Raw genomic sequence first — 16,623 nt, 5'->3', positions numbered from 1 at the left:
GAATTGTGCTTTTTTATTTATTATAGAATTTATTAACGTAAACCGAGTTTGATTGTGATAAGCATTAGTTGTCCTTAAGCAGTATCAATGTTCTCTTTGTTTTCGCCCTCCAGCTCATCGTCTAGGAGATGTTGCTGAGAATGCTGAGCCAGCAGCTGATCAGATTTATTGAAAACTCGCACATTTTTTGTGCAATCCATGAAATTGCAGTTTCCCAGCCAATTGTTGTCGTTGTAGCTGCAAGGAAAAATTCAGTTAGCAATTGACACCATTTTACAGAATATTAAACTCCATTCTTACCGCTTGAGTTCGCTGTATTGCCTTAGGACCAGCACCTTATCCTCTTTTCCGGGCAAGGCCAAGTTATCAGCCATTATACCTATTTTGCAGTTGTCAAAGCTACACTTGCTACCCTGTAGATTCAACGAAACTGTCTTGTCCAGCAGCTCCACTCCTGTATTGCAGCTCTTCACTTGAACATTGCCCAACTCTGCGCTGGAGCGAGGCCGCATCGAAACGCCCACGGCAAAGTTCTCAATGATGCAGCCACGCAACTCTACGCTGGCATTCGGCATGCAAACAATGCCTTCTTGAGTGCTGGAGTTGCCGTCGCCCAGCAGACGACACCCGCGCACGGTGAGCGTTCCACTGCGCAGCAGAATGCCCCTGCGCACATGACGGCAGTCGAGAACTAGGTGAGAGAGCGTGTAGTTCCCATCGATGACGAGAAGAGTGCTCTCCTCATCGCTGGAGCACACTACAGGCAAGTTTGGGAGCTGTGGTTCGGCAGCCAATATGGCCTCGGACTTAACAAGCCCCTTGAGGCTGCCATTGTTGTTGAGGTGTTCGAGGAATTTGATTGTATGCTCGCCGGGTGAGAGCAAAATATCATCGTCGCTCCGGCATATGCTCAGAACATCCTGCAAGGTGTTGGCCAACTGAACCTGCGTGTCCGGTTTCACTTGCTCCTTGGCCAATGTCAGCAAGTCCATCTGCTGCTGTAGCTTGCCCGGAACTGTGACCACATGGCAAATGGGAGTACGCTGCGTTAGAGGAAGCTCCGTCGGCCTTCCCGCGCTTCGTTGCAAGAGATGACGCTTCAGGGAGTTCGACTGCAGCTCACTGTAGGCGCGCCTCATTTCGGGATTCTCCAGAATCTCAAATTCACTGCGAATGATGGCCATACGCAGGTGCAGGCACATCAGATCCGTGACAGGGAATGTGGATACATTCAAGCTGCCGTTGGCGCTGCCTGGCTTGGGCTGCTTCCTTGCCGGCTCGGCGGCATTGTCATTCAACTCGACGGCCTCGTCATCGACCTCGACCTCGGCATCGCTCAGATCTAGTTCCAAATACTCCAGACGTTGCTGTATATACTTGGCCTCCATCAGGAGCGTGCGCATGTGCAAAGCCAGAGGGCGAGACAGCTTATTCTTGCTCAGATCACAGGCCAACTGAATGCGAGCCTGCAAGTGCATCTGCACCCAATTGCGATCGTCATCATAGTCCTTGTCCCACGGCATCCAGACGTGACAGTAAAAGAAGCGCAGGCGATCGATGCACTCTGCAGTGGTGTCCACATTTAGGGCTTCGTTCTCCTGCTTGATGGTGGGCCACAGCTCGATCAAGGACACCGCGTTGCTCTCCGGCAAGTGCACATCATTATCCTGCACGGCTGTGACCACAAATACCGCCTTCAGTTCGTCAAATATGACCTGCTCAACATACCCATAGACAATGGTTGGATATCGTAGCTTGAGATCCTCGCAGATGACGCGAGGTATTTTCCAGATCGCCTGCCAACCTGAATAAACACATGTGTGTGTGTGTGTGTGTGCACATTTAAGCCTTCGATTGAAAGCGCCTTTGTGTTGGTGGCTTACCTGCTGGTTCAATCTGAAGCTCAACAAAGGATTTCCACTCGGATCGCACTTGCGAGGCGGGCATGACGGCCCTATCCCAGGACAACACTGCCTCGGCTTCTTTGAGGCGATCCAAAAAGGATTTTTCAAATGTGTATACTTCCATGCTTATGTTTTTTATGGCAACCAGCCGGTGTAGCGTCGAAAAATTTGAAATGAGTGTATTGACATGCGGCCTCGATAACGATAGATCGACTACTGTGTTCATACAACACTGCAGCTATTCAAGTACAGCTGTTCAAAGTAGAGTACATTTTTAAACAAACAAATTTTATGAAAATAAGAAAACATGACCTCAAACAACATGCCTGAAGAGAATTTCGAGGGCGGAGACGTATGCAAAGTGTTTGGCGAATTATTTGCAAGTGTAAAAATTCTCTTTTGTCCTGTTTTAGTTCAACTTTGACGACGATGCCGATGATGAGCAATTGGTGGCCACAAATTCGGGAAGGAAGCGCCTTTTTAGCAAAGTTTGTGGAATTCACATAATGTAATTTGTATAATTGTTGTGTTTTGACCTCACCAGGAGTTGCGCTGCATGATGTTTGGCTTTGGCGATGATAAAAATCCCTATACGGAGACAGTGGATTTGCTCGAAGATCTGGTCATAGAATATATAGCAGAGACGACACATCGTGCCATGGAAATTGGGCGGACAGGTCGCGTCCAAGTAGAGGATATCATCTTTCTGGTGCGCAAGGATCAACGCAAATACGCAAGGGTCAAGGACTTGCTGACCATGAACGAGGAGCTGAAAAAGGCGCGAAAGGCCTTCGATGAGATCAAATACGTCGGGAACGAGGGAAAACTCAAATGACACAGGCACAAGAAAACCAAGTCGGGGCATACACGTAGCCACTCCTAAAGCTTAGTTTAGATTTAAGATACATGGTCTTTAATACTGTATAATGTAATAAATTAATCAAAATAGTCTTCAATGTCAATATCAGGATTAAGTATATCATCGCCATACGGCTCCAGATCGATACCATTTAATATAAGATTCTCGCAGGTCTCTGCCAGATCGGTGTCCCCAATCAATATGGCCCCGCGCAGTCTTCCATTTTGCAGCACAAACTTGATGTATTCCTTGTTGCGGGTACAGCGAACCAGTAGTTCATAGTCACGGCCCAGACCCTGGCCATTGAAGCGGCCAAGAAGCACTATAGGGTAGCCAAACAGCTGCGTCACATGTCCGAAGAGCTCAAAACAAAAGTCCTGATAGATAATCTCTCCCTCGAAAGCGGCGGACATACTGCGTCCAGCCATAGAACCCATTTGCCTGGCCTGTGTCCACAGGCGCATTTGGAACCAGTGGGGAGCAGGCTCCCACGCTGCAGAACAGACATCGCCCGCCGCATAGACATCTGGCAAATTGGTCCTCATCATTTCATCCACAGAAAGCCCGCCATCGTCTGCTAATTTTGGCGGGAAATCCGTTGCAAACTCATGCCGTGGCTGGACACCAGTTGCAGACACAATAAAATCACAAGTCAGCTTCTCCGTGCTACCATCGTCGTGGCTCAACTGAATACTAAGTCTTCCTTCCTCTGGGAGCATATGGTAATCCGCTATATTCGATTTGTAGTACATTTTCGGCAGTACTTTGCCTGCATCTTTTGAACCGCCACTCAAATCGTAATTGCTGTGCCAGTCCGGACCCAAAGCGGCTCCTTGCTTACTCTCCTTATTGTCTGGGGGCGTGAGTTCACCATAGCGCATCCGTTTAATGGCAGTTTCCGTAATTGTTGGCTCCTCCAGCTCACTCCTGGCCAGCTGGAAGAACTCCGCAGCTCCCGGATCCACAAAAGTGGCGGATATATGCGAATCTTTCACCACCCAGTGCACATTAACATCCTTCAGCTCGTAGGCCAGCTCACTGGCGATGCCGCCATTGCCCAGAATCAAGACATCCTTGGCTGTGAGCAGTCTCTTTTGGAGTTCCAACACGGAATCCGTATCGCGGATGCCAATGATGCGTGACTCGGCATGGCCGGAATTGAATAACTTTGGTGCTCCTCCGGTGCACACGCAGATGTAGCGATACTTTAGTATAACACCCGTCTTGGTGCGTGCCCAGTGTTCCCGGCTGTTGATGTACTCCAGTTGGTCCACAATTGTTGCTATGCTGGCGCCAATTTCGTTGACATCTTTCTCCCGCACATCGAATTTGTGAAGATAGCGGGCGACGGGCACGAGATTGGTAACACTCTTCACAATGCTGGATTCAGTGAGAAGCAAAATGGACGATGAGGGGCAGCATATGGCCAATGTTTCGGCACAACTAACGCCAGCAATCCCACCGCCAACGACCAAGAAGTTGCAGTCGCGCGACATCCTCAAAAACAGAAGAAAATCAAAACAATAAATAACAGCTGATGCTCAACTTAACCTCAAAATAATAGGGAAACCTAGAAGTAACGGACATTCAATCAACCAAATCTTTTAACAATCGTTTATTAAACATGATTAACTAATATTAGGACTTTTGCTGGCCATAGAACTCGTTGTAGTCATACTCTCTGAATGGCACATCGTAGGTTATGAGGCCAGAATCCCGGGCCTGCTCCACCGCCACCCTCAAACGCAAATGACTCTTCTGGCATAGACCAGTCTTCGAGTAGCTAAGGACCTCTCCATTGTGCGGCGAAATGAACTGCTCCAGCAGTTCCGTGTTGCGGTAATCCAGGACGAGATACTCATCTCGACAAATGGGACAAGGATTACCGGTGGATATTTTTCCCTGGCGAATGCAAGTCTTGCGGGTCTTGCGCGGCGCATACATGCCCTTGTGGTTGCGCCTAGGAAAGAGTATATTTCAATATCAGTGTAATGTTTGTCAGAGTCAGAGAATGATTCCTACCGATATTGAGACCACACGAAATCGTCGCCATAGGTCTGCTTATACGCGACACTCTTCAGATAACGTATTGATGTTTCCACAGGTATCACTTGGGTGCGATCTTTGGGGTCCGGACCAGAGCTCTTTGGGTCCTCTTCGCCATCGACCGCCTCCGCTTCATTTTCCGTTGCTGCTGCTGTTTCTGCCTTGCATCTGAAGGCGCTGGCTGTATGCAAAGCTCCCCGGCTGTTGCGCGTTATGCTAGCCAAACCATAGTATATCCCTCGCGCAATGGGCAACATTTTAAGTTATTAAAACTGAATTGTTTCCAAAAACGCAACGACGTAACAAGCAGAATGTGTGCCGGCGAGCAGCTGATCAGATAAAAACAGGTTGGCAGCCTTAAATCGTTACTAAAGTTATCGACTAGATTTGGAAAAACAATTAGTTGATGGTACAATTAGATGACGTCTATGAAATAAACAAACTAAAACTGGTAGCACCACCATGAATAGCATGAATAAATATAATTGTTTACTTACAATTGTTTCTTTTTATCTTAATCTGTAATTTAAAAATAACATCGGAAATCGATATCGACCCACCCTTGTCGATAGTTGTCGGAGGCGCGAGAGTTAAATGAACTTAATTGTGTTTTTGCGTATATTTATACGTCAAAATTCTAAATTATTGTTAAAAACTATGCAATCACAAATTATAGTGGTACAAAAACTCTAATATATTTTCTAAAGCGGTGAGTAACATAATGGTAAACATGTTCACACACACACACAGACGAAAATATAGCATGAATGAACAGCTAAATGCCGCCAGTGTCCGTTTTAGTTTTAGTTTCTTTCGGATTTTACTGGTGCAAAGTAGCGTTGACTGCAAGCGGAAACGGAGTGTCGTGTCGTCGTCGTCGTCGCCAGTGCGTGGTGTTGCTGTTGCTGTAGTTGTGGTGTGGTGGGGCAGGCAGCCCTAAATCACGTGTATAATAAAAGGAACTTCTACTACCAGCATTTATTTGCCATTTGCCGTGGCGGCATACGACACAAGCGCCAAGCGTTGACGTTCCCGGGAGTTGGCCGTAATTCATCCAATACTTGGTAGTAATACCCACCAGTAGTTTCGCTTGCGTGCATGCATAAATTTGTTGTTTGTTTTAATCAATATCGGAGCAGACGGTCATTTTGATTTTAATTGTTTCCAAGTAAAAAATAGGCCCAACCACATAGTATATGACCGAATCGTAGAGTTCTTCGTAGAACTAGCAGCTAACACACAAATCCAAGTAACATTACTGGTCTCGCCCCTCGAAAGGTGAGTCAGGTGAGAGCGAGAGCCTTGCTTTTGCTTGCCTTTATAAATAGAGACCCCGCCGTACGTACAGGCCCGTAATAGCCGTGCAATATGCAAGCCAGCCACACTACAATTTCTTATCAATTGCAAAAACCGAACAGAAAAAAAGGGCAACAAAAATAATAGTGCTATAAATACCGCTATGTGAACCGCAAGTTTGAATGAGAGAGCGAGTGTGGCATGTCGCGCGGTCACCTCACCCGAAAAGCAGGCTGACAAAAACAGGGTGGCGGCTCCTCACTTTAGACACTCTTTCTCTTACAGTTCGTTGGAGTTGGAGTACATTTCGCGCATTTCGTGTAATAAATTGCCATTTTCCTTCGGCGCCACAAACCAAACGAAAATCGTAGTTACATTGTGCCAAATTAATACCTGTTGGCTGTGCTATGTGCGCCCCCTTTTATTTTTATGCCTTTCACAAGCAAACAAACAAATTATGTGATACATACGGTGGGGGGATTGGATCCGACTATGAGAGTACTTCGTGAGGAATTTTAAGGCCCTCTTTTTAGTGTTTCACTTCAGTTGGTATGATTAACAGCTGTAATAAGAATGGACGATGTGTTAGAAAGCTAAATATATCCCTCGATAATAGGTTTCACAAGCTAACAAATGCGTAGTTAGTACACAAAAGTGTAATTAAAAGATTAAGATAGTGCACAATGGGTTATATGGGGGAGATTAAAGTAGTCTATAAAAATGGTAGAAATAGTCCAGAACCACTCGATTCATTATTCTTATAGATTTCCAACGGGGAAAATTTCTCGTACGTGTTCTACTCTTATATTATACTCTTCAATTGCTGGGTAGCCGCAAACCCACTAGAGTCGGCGCCAAATAATTTTGTTGTCGCCGTTTTTACATACAAAATTTCGGTTTCCCATTTTACTTCCGCCCTATAGAGAGGGTAGGATCTATAGGGTCTTCGCCCTAATGGAGACCCGACCTACGCCCACTCCTCTGGCACTTGGCATTTATTTTCGAAATTTGAATCGGCGCTCTACTGGTGTTTCTTCATGCCTTCTTTTGTTTATCCTGCGCTCTGTTGCACGTCAAAAGGAAATGTTTGCTTATGGCCCCACAGGGCTCCAGTCACTGCCTAGATTATAGAGCTTTGCTTTTCATGTCCTTCGTGTCTCGTTTTCTCGGGGCTTCGGTAACATTAGTGAATGCCCACGCGTGTGCCGCCACCAGTCTGTCAATCCCTCGTGAAGTTCCTTACACTCGGAGGGGGTCAGTAGCAGCTGGTGGGCTGCTTTATCAATAAGTTGTTACCAGTTTTGATTAATGTGTTTTTTCTTTGGGACACGACTTTCCCTAATGGCCAGTGTTCGAACACCCTTCGAGTATAATTTTCTTTATAGATTTCCAGTTATAAATTACCTAATTATTGTAATTACATTTATGCATTTTGAATGTATTTTCCAAGTATTTTATAGGTCATTGATTGAAAGCTTTTAATTGATTAAATATTTGCTATATTTTAGGGATAGTTAGTAAAATGAATTATTGTTTGAACGGCTCTATAGTTGTGTAACTATTATGGTATGGGTCTTATAGTCATCCACCGGAAAGTTTTGATAATTCCACTGATAAAGATCGAGTTATAAGTTACCTCTACTTATTAAGATTAGCTACAGCAGACTTTCTAGAATGCCTACAATCGCAAACACCATAATCTAAAATACAAAGCTCTTTTTTAAAATACATTTTAAAGCCTAAATGGAAATGGGTTCTAATATAATACATCAGACTGGTCACATTACGGCTTATGCGCCATTTGTCATAGAAAAATACACCTCTTGGAGAACATAAAGAATGTTATAACAAAGAAACAAATAGCCTGCTAAAAATACAATCCTTTGCATATCGTTGTGGACCCCAAACCAAACCAACCTCCAGGGACAGATAGCGTTCACAACAATTTAAATACCAATTTGCCTAATTAAGGCACCTTTGGCGCGGCGGCGCGCCTCCGCCACTGACAACTCATTCGAGTGAGTTCCGTCGCTCCCCACGGACCAGCCGTAAGCCCAAAAATATTGCGTGACACGTCGCCCCATTCGGTGGCAGGTATTACTATGCAGACGGTGTGGGACCTAGTGCAGTTGGAGGACCTAATGACATCAACGCCGCAATGTGCTGGGGGAAGGGGAGAGGGATTCCTGTGCAGAGGTCATTCGTTGACAATAACAACAGTTTTTAAAAAACAATTTATATGTATTTAGTATAATCCTCGCCCATGTGGTTAGGTTACTTGTATTTTGTTACTTCTATTCCCATCAAAATCGTAAATTATGCATGTGGAAAAAGGGCTTCGCTTCGCTTCGGAGGGGTCCATCTGTTGGGCTTCCCAAGCCATGGCCTGACATTGAATACAGACGCCACGTCGCCATCCATTAGTCAGGGACCGTCCTCAAGTTCTTGAAGTTGTTTCGTTTCCTTCATCAAGCTCTTCAGTTAAGCAACCATTTTTCCATTCTTCATAGACGATGGCGGGTAAGAGCGACAAGGAAATTCTGGCCAACTCCATGTACGAGGATGATCCCAATGGCAATTCAGCGCCAGCCACAACCAAGGACCAAGAATCCGATCAGAGGCCGGAGGTACTCAAAGCGACCAATGTGGCTCCCCCATCGGCGGCGCCACGTTGGGGACCACAGAACAAGGGCGCCCAGGAGCTGGCCTCTTTGTACAGTCCAGGTGAGGATCTTTATAGCTGCAAGGACAGGCGTATTGGATAACATTTTCATATTGTACACAATCCGACAATCCTTACCATAGGAAAGCGGGCCCAGGAAATCATTTGCGTGTACACCTGCATAGGCCTCATGATCATCAATCTGATACTGATTGTCCGGCACATGCGACTGGAGAGGATTAGTGTGGCCATTGTGTCCGCATTGTGTGGCATCATAACAGCAGACTTTGCTTCTGGTCTGGTCCACTGGGCAGCAGATACCTGGGGTTCTGTGGATTTGCCCCTAATTGGCAGGGTATGCATGCAGGTCTTTCCATCATCAATTGTTTCTCTAGTATGGTTTTATTATTTCTTAGAATTTCCTGCGTCCGTTTCGCGAGCATCACTTGGATCCCACATCCATAACGCGCCACGATTTCATTGAAACGAATGGTGACAATTTTATGGTTGGAATACCCATTCTTGGGTATTTGGCGCACTATTTCTACATTCGATCGCCCAGCGAGATTCAGCTACATTTTGGCTGGATAGCCTATGTATTTCTTTGCTCCATATTTGTGGCCATGACAAATCAGGTGAGGGTTCATCCAAATATATTATTCCGTTCATGAAAAATAATCGGAATTTTATGATTTTATAGATTCACAAATGGTCACATACCTACTGGGGTCTGCCACGGTGGGTTCTGTTACTGCAAAGCTGTCACATTATTCTGCCAAGGAAGCATCATCGTATACATCATGTGGCACCGCATGAGACGTACTTTTGCATAACCACGGGATGGTTGAATTGGCCGCTGGAACGTATAAGGTTTGTGGCGTGTTCCTCCTTAAATTCACCTTCATTTTCATGTGAGATCATTTTTTTGTCCTTTTAGATTCTGGTCTACTTTTGAGCTTGTTATTGAGCATTTTACGGGCCTAAAGCCACGCGACGATGATATGAAATGGGCCAAGAAACTTACATAGGGCTTTTTGCTACCCTCAGCGACTGTATATAGGAAATCCTGGACCAAAAGCAGCCTTATATTTATGAAAAATGATATTTTGCACAACAAAGTAGCTTTAAACTAAGAACAGATCACATATATGTATGTATATTAAGTTAACTGAAGAAATCGCATAGTTTTTAGTTGCATCCTCGCAATGTTCGTTAACAAATAGTTGAATATCTAAGCTTAAGCCTTGGACAACACTTCGCACACACACACTAGAAGCGCATAAAGAACCACAATCACTGATCTCTTTTACGAGTGAGAGCCTTATGTATACCTGTGTACTAAATAATGAAATGAAACAAACGCTTGTTAAAACATTTTGATATCTTTACAAAAAGAAAGAAGTGCATAATGCAATACAAATCCCCTATACATAAGCTTAAACAGAGGAAATGATTTTTATACCCAGATCCTAAATGAAAGACATTCACAAAAAATTGCATCATAGCCTGCAAAAGATACATATATACAAACGATGATAAGTTATAAACAAATAGTTACGATTAGACGATTAGGCGCTGTATGCAATCAATAAAGTTACTTACAAAACGATTTTTACTCGTATAAGAGGCATACACAATGTTTTGGAATAAGCTAATGACACACTTTTAGTGGCATGTATTAACTTTAGTGCAATCTAGAAAAGGGAGAATTTACTTATATGTATTTGTAAAATTTGTTACCAAAAAAAAAAAACCAGCTACTCGCATCTCTCTGGCCGCTTAGGAATGTTGTATGTACAATGTGGAGCAGCCGCCGTCGTTGTTTTGTGAAGCGTGTCAGCAGTTAGTTGCTTATATCATTTAGTGCACTAAATTCTAAGAGAGCAATATTAATTGTGATGAAATTAAAATAAATTATGATCCTAATTCAATTAGAATTTACTGTACTCGTTATTGAAGATGTGACAACATACTCATTTGCATTTTTTCAGCTTGTGGAACCTTAAGAAAGAAAATTGTATATTAAAGAACAACCAGAGGTAAGAATCTATAAATATCTTTCATCTGTAAAGGGCCCTCACAAACTTATGTATTGAACAAATGAGCAGAGTATCTTTAATTTGGGAGTCATCTGAAGACATGGTGCTAAAAAATATCACACTTCACATCTATTTTTAAAATCAGAACTATTAATGGCATAATAAAACATAAATCTTTCAAGAAAAGTACCCCCATAAAAAATTCAAGAGCGAATAAGAAAGGCTAGTAAAACCACTTTTAATTTTCATTTTTAATGTTCAAAGAACAATTTTTTTCTAGCTTCTACTAATGCTGGTGATGTTCAAGTTAAGTTTTCAGAGTGGAAATGGAGTACGAGTTAAAAAAGGCAATTTCAGGAAATCTACTAGGTAGCAAAATTGGAATTGAAATTTGGAGCAGACGTTTTTCTATTTTTTCCTATTTAAACAGAGGTTTTCTTTAATCCAAGTTGCCAGTTAAGAACTGTGATGTGGAGCTGCTAACAAACTGAAAATGTGGGCTTAAATCATTCATACATCTCGTCGAGGGCTCACTTCTTTTCAGTACAGGGATATAAAGCGATCATCGTCTGAAATTAATATATATATTAATATGTTAAAAACGGCAAAGCCTCACAAATCCATTCTTGTAACAAACTTTAAGCTGGAATTACTCAATTGAGAATTCGTCGATTACTCATATCTTGATTTAAGCCATGCAAAGGATGCATGAGGATAAAGCACACATCTTTCTCTATGGCACTCAAAGGACTTATGAACTAGAAAATAACATAAATCAACTGTTTGCCATTAGGCACGAATGTGCGTTTGGTCGGGGAAACACTTTCATTTTCAATATCACCACTCTTTTTGTATATATTCTTCTTCAAATATAGGTATTTTTCAATCGACCTGGTAACAAACTTAAAACTAGGACTTCTCAATTGGGAATTCGTCGAGTACTCACATTTGATCTAGAAACACAAGATATGTATGAGATAAAATACCACACATGCTTTGTGTTTCTAAAGCCAAATGAAAATTGAATATTTTCTTTATTAAACTGTCTTCGATCACTTGAAACTTGCGCGCTTATCTCGAAATTTTCTAAAAAGAGGTATTTATCAAGAAAAATTGCCAGGCTAGAGCTGTGATACGAGTTAAGGAAAGTAACGTTTAACAAATCTGGCCTGGTAATAAACTTGCAATGTGTGCTTAATTTTCAATTAATCATTCTTTGTGGAGTACTCATATCTTGCTTTGTAGTCAACAATTGTATCATGAATTAGAAAATATCATAATATCATAATTAGACGAGAATAATTTGCAGAGCACTTAAAAGTTATAGAGTGGTATTTGTGGTATTTTCTTCACCAAATAACTGTTTTTTTATTGGATGTTTTTTTAAAGCAAAGTTGCCACAAGAAAGATTGCAAGTACGAATTGAAAGTCGGCAAAGATTTGGGATCTGAGTTGCGGTACTTTGCATCACAAAATCTTTTTTAATGTTTAAATTACAGTTTTCTTTATATTATTTTAAGACATCATTCTCAAGCGCAGGTGATGTTCAAGCTAACTTGCCAGATTGGAATTGCAATACGAGTTTAAAAACGCAACGTTTTACAAATCCACACTGGTAAGAAACTTGAAATTTGGTTACTTCTCTGCGTTACTCAGATTCTGATCTAAACCAGCATAGGATGCATGAGGATAGAGCACACATCTGGCTGTATGGCAGACAAGAGATTTATGAATTAGAAAATAACATAAATCAACCGTTTGCCATATAGCCCGAATGTGCATTTGGTCGGGGAAACACTTCCCTCAACACGATTACTTTCATTTTCAATTTCACCACTCTTTTTGTATATATTCTTCTTTAAATATAGGTATTTTTCAATCGACCTGGTAACAAACTTAAAACTGGGACTTCTCAATTAGGAATTTGTTGAGTACTCACATTTGATCTAAGAAACACAAGCTATGTATGAGTTAAAACATACCACACATGCTTTGTGTTTCTAAATTGAAATGCAAATTTAATATTTTCTTTATTAAACTGTCTTCGATCACTTGAAAATTGTGCGCTTATCTCAAAATGTTCTAAAAGGAGGTATTTTTCAAGCAAAATTGCCAGGTTAGAGCTGTGAGACGCGCTAAAGTCAACGTTTCGCAAGTAGGTCATATTTTTTATCGACTGCTCACATCTTGCTGTAGGACAGGCAAGGGATTTATGATTTTAAAAATATCAAAATTTATTTGTTAACCAAATAGTATGAATGTGAATTAGGTCGGTGACACGGTTACTCTTATTTTTAAAAGTACATTGTAATCCTGATATTAATCTGCATAGTTTGGAATTTATTATTGATATTTATGGTACCTCTTTTGTATTTTGATGTTTTGCTGAAAAGACGCCCGAATCGCCATTTTGAATGTGTTCATATTATAGTTTCCACAAAAAAATTTATTTTGATTCGACGACTGCTCTCATCCCGCTTGGGAAAAGCAAGGAACAATAGAATTTGCAAATACATTCTATTTTCCATTGCTTTTTCAATGCAGAATGTGAATTCAAAACGTATTGTTGAGTAAAATTGCATTTTGCTTCTGTTCGCACGCACAATTTAACAGAGCTCGCTCACGCACAAAACGGTTTTAACCTGCTAATCAACTTTTAATCTACTTCTTTAGTAATTCTCTTAGTCAAATGGATAAATTGTAGTTTATTATTGATATTTTCAGTAACTCTTTTGTTTGTTGACAATATCTCACTGCAAAATATTATAATTGTGTATTTTTTTATTCAAAATATTGCTTTTCATCACACATTCGCATACAATTTAGTGGGGGTGCGCACGCGCGTATGTGAAGGCACTTTTAACAATCCTGTCAGAATTTTGATGTTTTTTTTATCTAATGTTTATAATTTTATACATACATGCAAATCTTTTGCAGTGCGCTGGACAAAGAAGAAAAAGATGCTACGAATTAGAAGCCAATGTTTCCCAAGTCCATTCTTGTAACAAGCTTGACGCTTGGATCGCTCAATTGGGGATTCGTCGATTACTCACATCTTGAGCTAAGACACACAAAGTATGGACGCGGTCAATATATCACACATGCCTTGGGTGCCTAAAGTCATGAATATGAAATAAGAGCGAATCGAATGCACTAGCTTTCATCACCATATTACCATTAAGTTTTGAAACGTACGTTATTCTTTTCTCGTTTCTTTGAACAGAGGTGTTTTTCAAGCAAAGTTGCCAGTTTAGAACTGTGGTACGAGTTATAAGAAGGAACCGTTTCACAAATCTGACCTGGTAAAAAACTGAAAATGTGGGCTTACATCTTTCATCCTTTTTAGCCGACTGCTCGAATCCTGCTTTTTGGAAAACAATTATGAATATGTATGCATTATATAATCACGTGAGTAGTATTCATGTGAATTTAGTCAGAGAAAGGGCCAAAAACTATTTTAACACGGCTATTTTCATGTCTAAATTCACCACTCTTTCTGTATATGTTCTCGTGCAAATATAAGTATTTCTCAAGCACAGTACCATTCTTGTAACAAACTTAAAACGGGGACTTCTCAATTGGGAATTCGTCGTGTACTCACATTTGATCTAAGAAACACAAGTTATGTATGAGTTAAAACATACCACACATGCTTTGTGTTTCTAAATTGAAATGCAAATTTAATATTTTCTTTATTAAACTGTCTTCGATCACTTGAAAATTGTGCGCGTATCTCAAAATGTTCTAAAAGGAGGTATTTTTCAAGCAAAATTGCCAGGTTAGAGCTGTGATACGACCTAAACTCAACGTTTCGCAAATCTCACCTGGTAAAAAACTGAAAATGTGGGCTTAAATCGTTCATACATCTTGCCGAGGGCTCACTTCTTTTCAGTACAGGGATATAAAGCGATCATCGTCTGAAAATAATATGTATATTAATATGTTAAAATTGGCAAAGCGTCACAAATCCATTCTTGTAACAAACTTTAAGCTGGAATTACTCAATTGAGAATTCGTCGATTACTCATATCTTGATCTAAGCCATGCAAAGGATACATGAGGATAAAGCACACATCTTGCTGTATGGCACACAAGAGATTTATGAATTAGAAAATAACATAAATCAACTGTTGGCCAAATAGCACGAATGTGCATTTCATTTTCAAGATCACCACTCATTTTGTATATATTCTTCTTCAAATATTGGTATTTCTCAAACAACCTGGTAACAAACTTAAAACTGGGACTTCTCAATTGGGAATTCGTCGAGTACTCACATTTGATCTAGAAACACAAGATATGTATGAGATAAAATACCACACATGCTTTGTGTTTCTAAAGCCAAATGAAAATTTTGTATTTTCTTTATTAAACTGTCTTCGATCACTTGAAAATTGTGCGCGTATCTCAAAATGTTCTAAAACGAGGTATTTTTCAAGCAAAATTGCCAGGTTAGAGCTGTGATACGACCTAAACTCAACGTTTCGCAAATCTAACCTGGTAAAAAACTGAAAATGTGGGCTTAAATCGTTCATACATCTTGCCGAGGGCTCACTTCTTTTCAGTACAGGGATATAAAGCGATCATCGTCTGAAAATAATATATATATTAATATGTTAAAATTGGCAAAGCGTCACAAATCCATTCTTGTAACAAACTTTAAAATGGAATTAATCAATTGAGAATTCGTCGATTACTCATATCTTGATCGAAGATATGCAAAGGATACATGAGGATACATCACACATCTTGCTCTATGGCACTCAAGGGACTTATGAACTAGAAAATAACATAAATCAACTGTTTGCCATTTAGCACGAATGTGCGTTTGGTCGGGGAAACACTTTCATTTTCAATATCACCACTCTTTTTGTATATATTCTTCTTCAAATATAGGTATTTTTCTATCGACCTGGTAACAAACTTAAAACGGGGTCTTCTCAATTGGGAATTCGTCGAGTACTCACATTTGATCTAGAAACACAAGATATGTATGAGATAAAATACCACACATGCTTTGTGTTTCTAAAGCCAAATGCAAATTGAATATTTTCTTCATTAAACTGTCTTCGATCACTTGAATCTTGCGCGCTTATCTCGAAATTTTCTAAAAAGAGGTATTTTTCAAGCAAAATTGCCAGGCTAGAGCTGTGATACGAGTTAAGGAAAGAAACGTTTAACAAATCTGGCCTGGTAATAAACTTGCAATGTGTGCTTAATTTTCAATTAATCATTCTTTGTGGAGTACTCATATCTTGCTTTGTAGTCAACAATTGTATCATGAATTAGAAAATATCATAATATCATAATTAGACGAGAATAATTTGCAGAGCACTTAAAAGTTATAGAGTGGTATTTGTGGTATTTTCTTCACCAAATAACTGTTTTCTTATTGGATGTTTTTTTAAAGCAAAGTTGCCACAAAAAAGATTGCAAGTACGAATTGAAAGAGTTGCGGTACTTTGCATCACAAAATCTTTTTTAATGTTTAAATTACAGTTTTCTTTATATTATTTTAAGACATTCTCAAGCGCAGGTGATGTTCAAGCTAACTTGCCAGATTGGAATTGCAATACGAGTTTAAAAACGCAACGTTTTACAAATCCACACTGGTAAGAAACTTGAAATTTGGTTACTTCTCTGCGTTACTCAGATTCTGATCTAAACCAGCATAGGATGCATGAGGATAGAGCACACATCTGGCTGTATGGCAGACAAGAGATTTATGAATTAGAAAATAACATAAATCAACCGTTTGCCATATAGCCCGAATGTGCATTTCGTCGGGGAAACACTTCCCTCAACACGATTACTTTC

At 40.6% G+C, this 16,623-nt stretch overlaps 5 protein-coding genes across 7 annotated transcripts; 2 read left to right on the top strand and 3 right to left on the bottom strand.

Moving 5' to 3' along the window:
• Nucleotides 1-8: 8 nt before the first annotated feature.
• Nucleotides 9-2,148, bottom strand: LOC108162000 (protein nessun dorma). Its single transcript, XM_017296481.2, has 3 exons — nt 1,884-2,148; nt 301-1,804; nt 9-237 (listed from the first exon to the last, which is right to left on the bottom strand). The coding sequence occupies exons 1-3, from the start codon at nt 2,128-2,130 to the stop codon at nt 75-77; spliced, it is 1,914 nt and encodes a 637-aa protein (XP_017151970.2). The 5' UTR covers nt 2,131-2,148; the 3' UTR covers nt 9-74.
• A 15-nt stretch (nt 2,149-2,163) lies between these two features.
• LOC108162005 (transcription initiation factor TFIID subunit 13) lies at nt 2,164-2,866 on the top strand. Its single transcript, XM_017296490.2, has 3 exons — nt 2,164-2,256; nt 2,318-2,392; nt 2,449-2,866. Exons 1-3 carry the CDS (start codon nt 2,212-2,214, stop codon nt 2,737-2,739), a joined length of 411 nt encoding a protein of 136 aa, XP_017151979.1. The 5' UTR covers nt 2,164-2,211; the 3' UTR covers nt 2,740-2,866.
• On the bottom strand, nt 2,795-4,286 carry LOC108162001 (pyridine nucleotide-disulfide oxidoreductase domain-containing protein 1). Its single transcript, XM_017296483.1, has one exon. It carries the CDS (start codon nt 4,257-4,259, stop codon nt 2,841-2,843), a length of 1,419 nt encoding a protein of 472 aa, XP_017151972.1. The 5' UTR covers nt 4,260-4,286; the 3' UTR covers nt 2,795-2,840.
• Nucleotides 4,287-4,363: 77 nt separating this feature from the next.
• LOC108162004 (28S ribosomal protein S18b, mitochondrial) lies at nt 4,364-5,154 on the bottom strand. The gene is made up of 2 exons (XM_017296489.2): nt 4,786-5,154; nt 4,364-4,723 (listed from the first exon to the last, which is right to left on the bottom strand). The coding sequence occupies exons 1-2, from the start codon at nt 5,064-5,066 to the stop codon at nt 4,402-4,404; spliced, it is 603 nt and encodes a 200-aa protein (XP_017151978.1). The 5' UTR covers nt 5,067-5,154; the 3' UTR covers nt 4,364-4,401.
• Nucleotides 5,155-5,380: 226 nt separating this feature from the next.
• On the top strand, nt 5,381-10,376 carry LOC108162003 (transmembrane protein 189). Of its 3 annotated transcripts, none has more exons than XM_017296486.2 (6): nt 5,381-5,518; nt 8,616-8,829; nt 8,911-9,122; nt 9,184-9,402; nt 9,468-9,637; nt 9,705-10,376. In XM_017296486.2, the coding sequence occupies exons 2-6, from the start codon at nt 8,619-8,621 to the stop codon at nt 9,793-9,795; spliced, it is 903 nt and encodes a 300-aa protein (XP_017151975.1). In that variant the 5' UTR covers nt 5,381-5,518; nt 8,616-8,618; the 3' UTR covers nt 9,796-10,376. The 3 variants fall into 3 exon arrangements, with proteins under 3 accessions (XP_017151975.1, XP_017151976.1, XP_017151977.1); XM_017296487.2 differs by lacking the exon at nt 5,381-5,518 and adding an exon at nt 5,628-5,873; XM_017296488.2 differs by lacking the exon at nt 5,381-5,518 and adding an exon at nt 5,902-6,087.
• Nucleotides 10,377-16,623: the final 6,247 nt, after the last annotated feature.

Source organism: Drosophila miranda, chromosome 4, assembly GCF_003369915.1.
Source record: "Drosophila miranda strain MSH22 chromosome 4, D.miranda_PacBio2.1, whole genome shotgun sequence".
NCBI classification, from domain to species: Eukaryota; Metazoa; Arthropoda; class Insecta; order Diptera; family Drosophilidae; genus Drosophila; species Drosophila miranda.
Note: the sequence above shows the minus strand (reverse complement) of the source record. Positions and strands in the feature narration are given on the sequence as shown.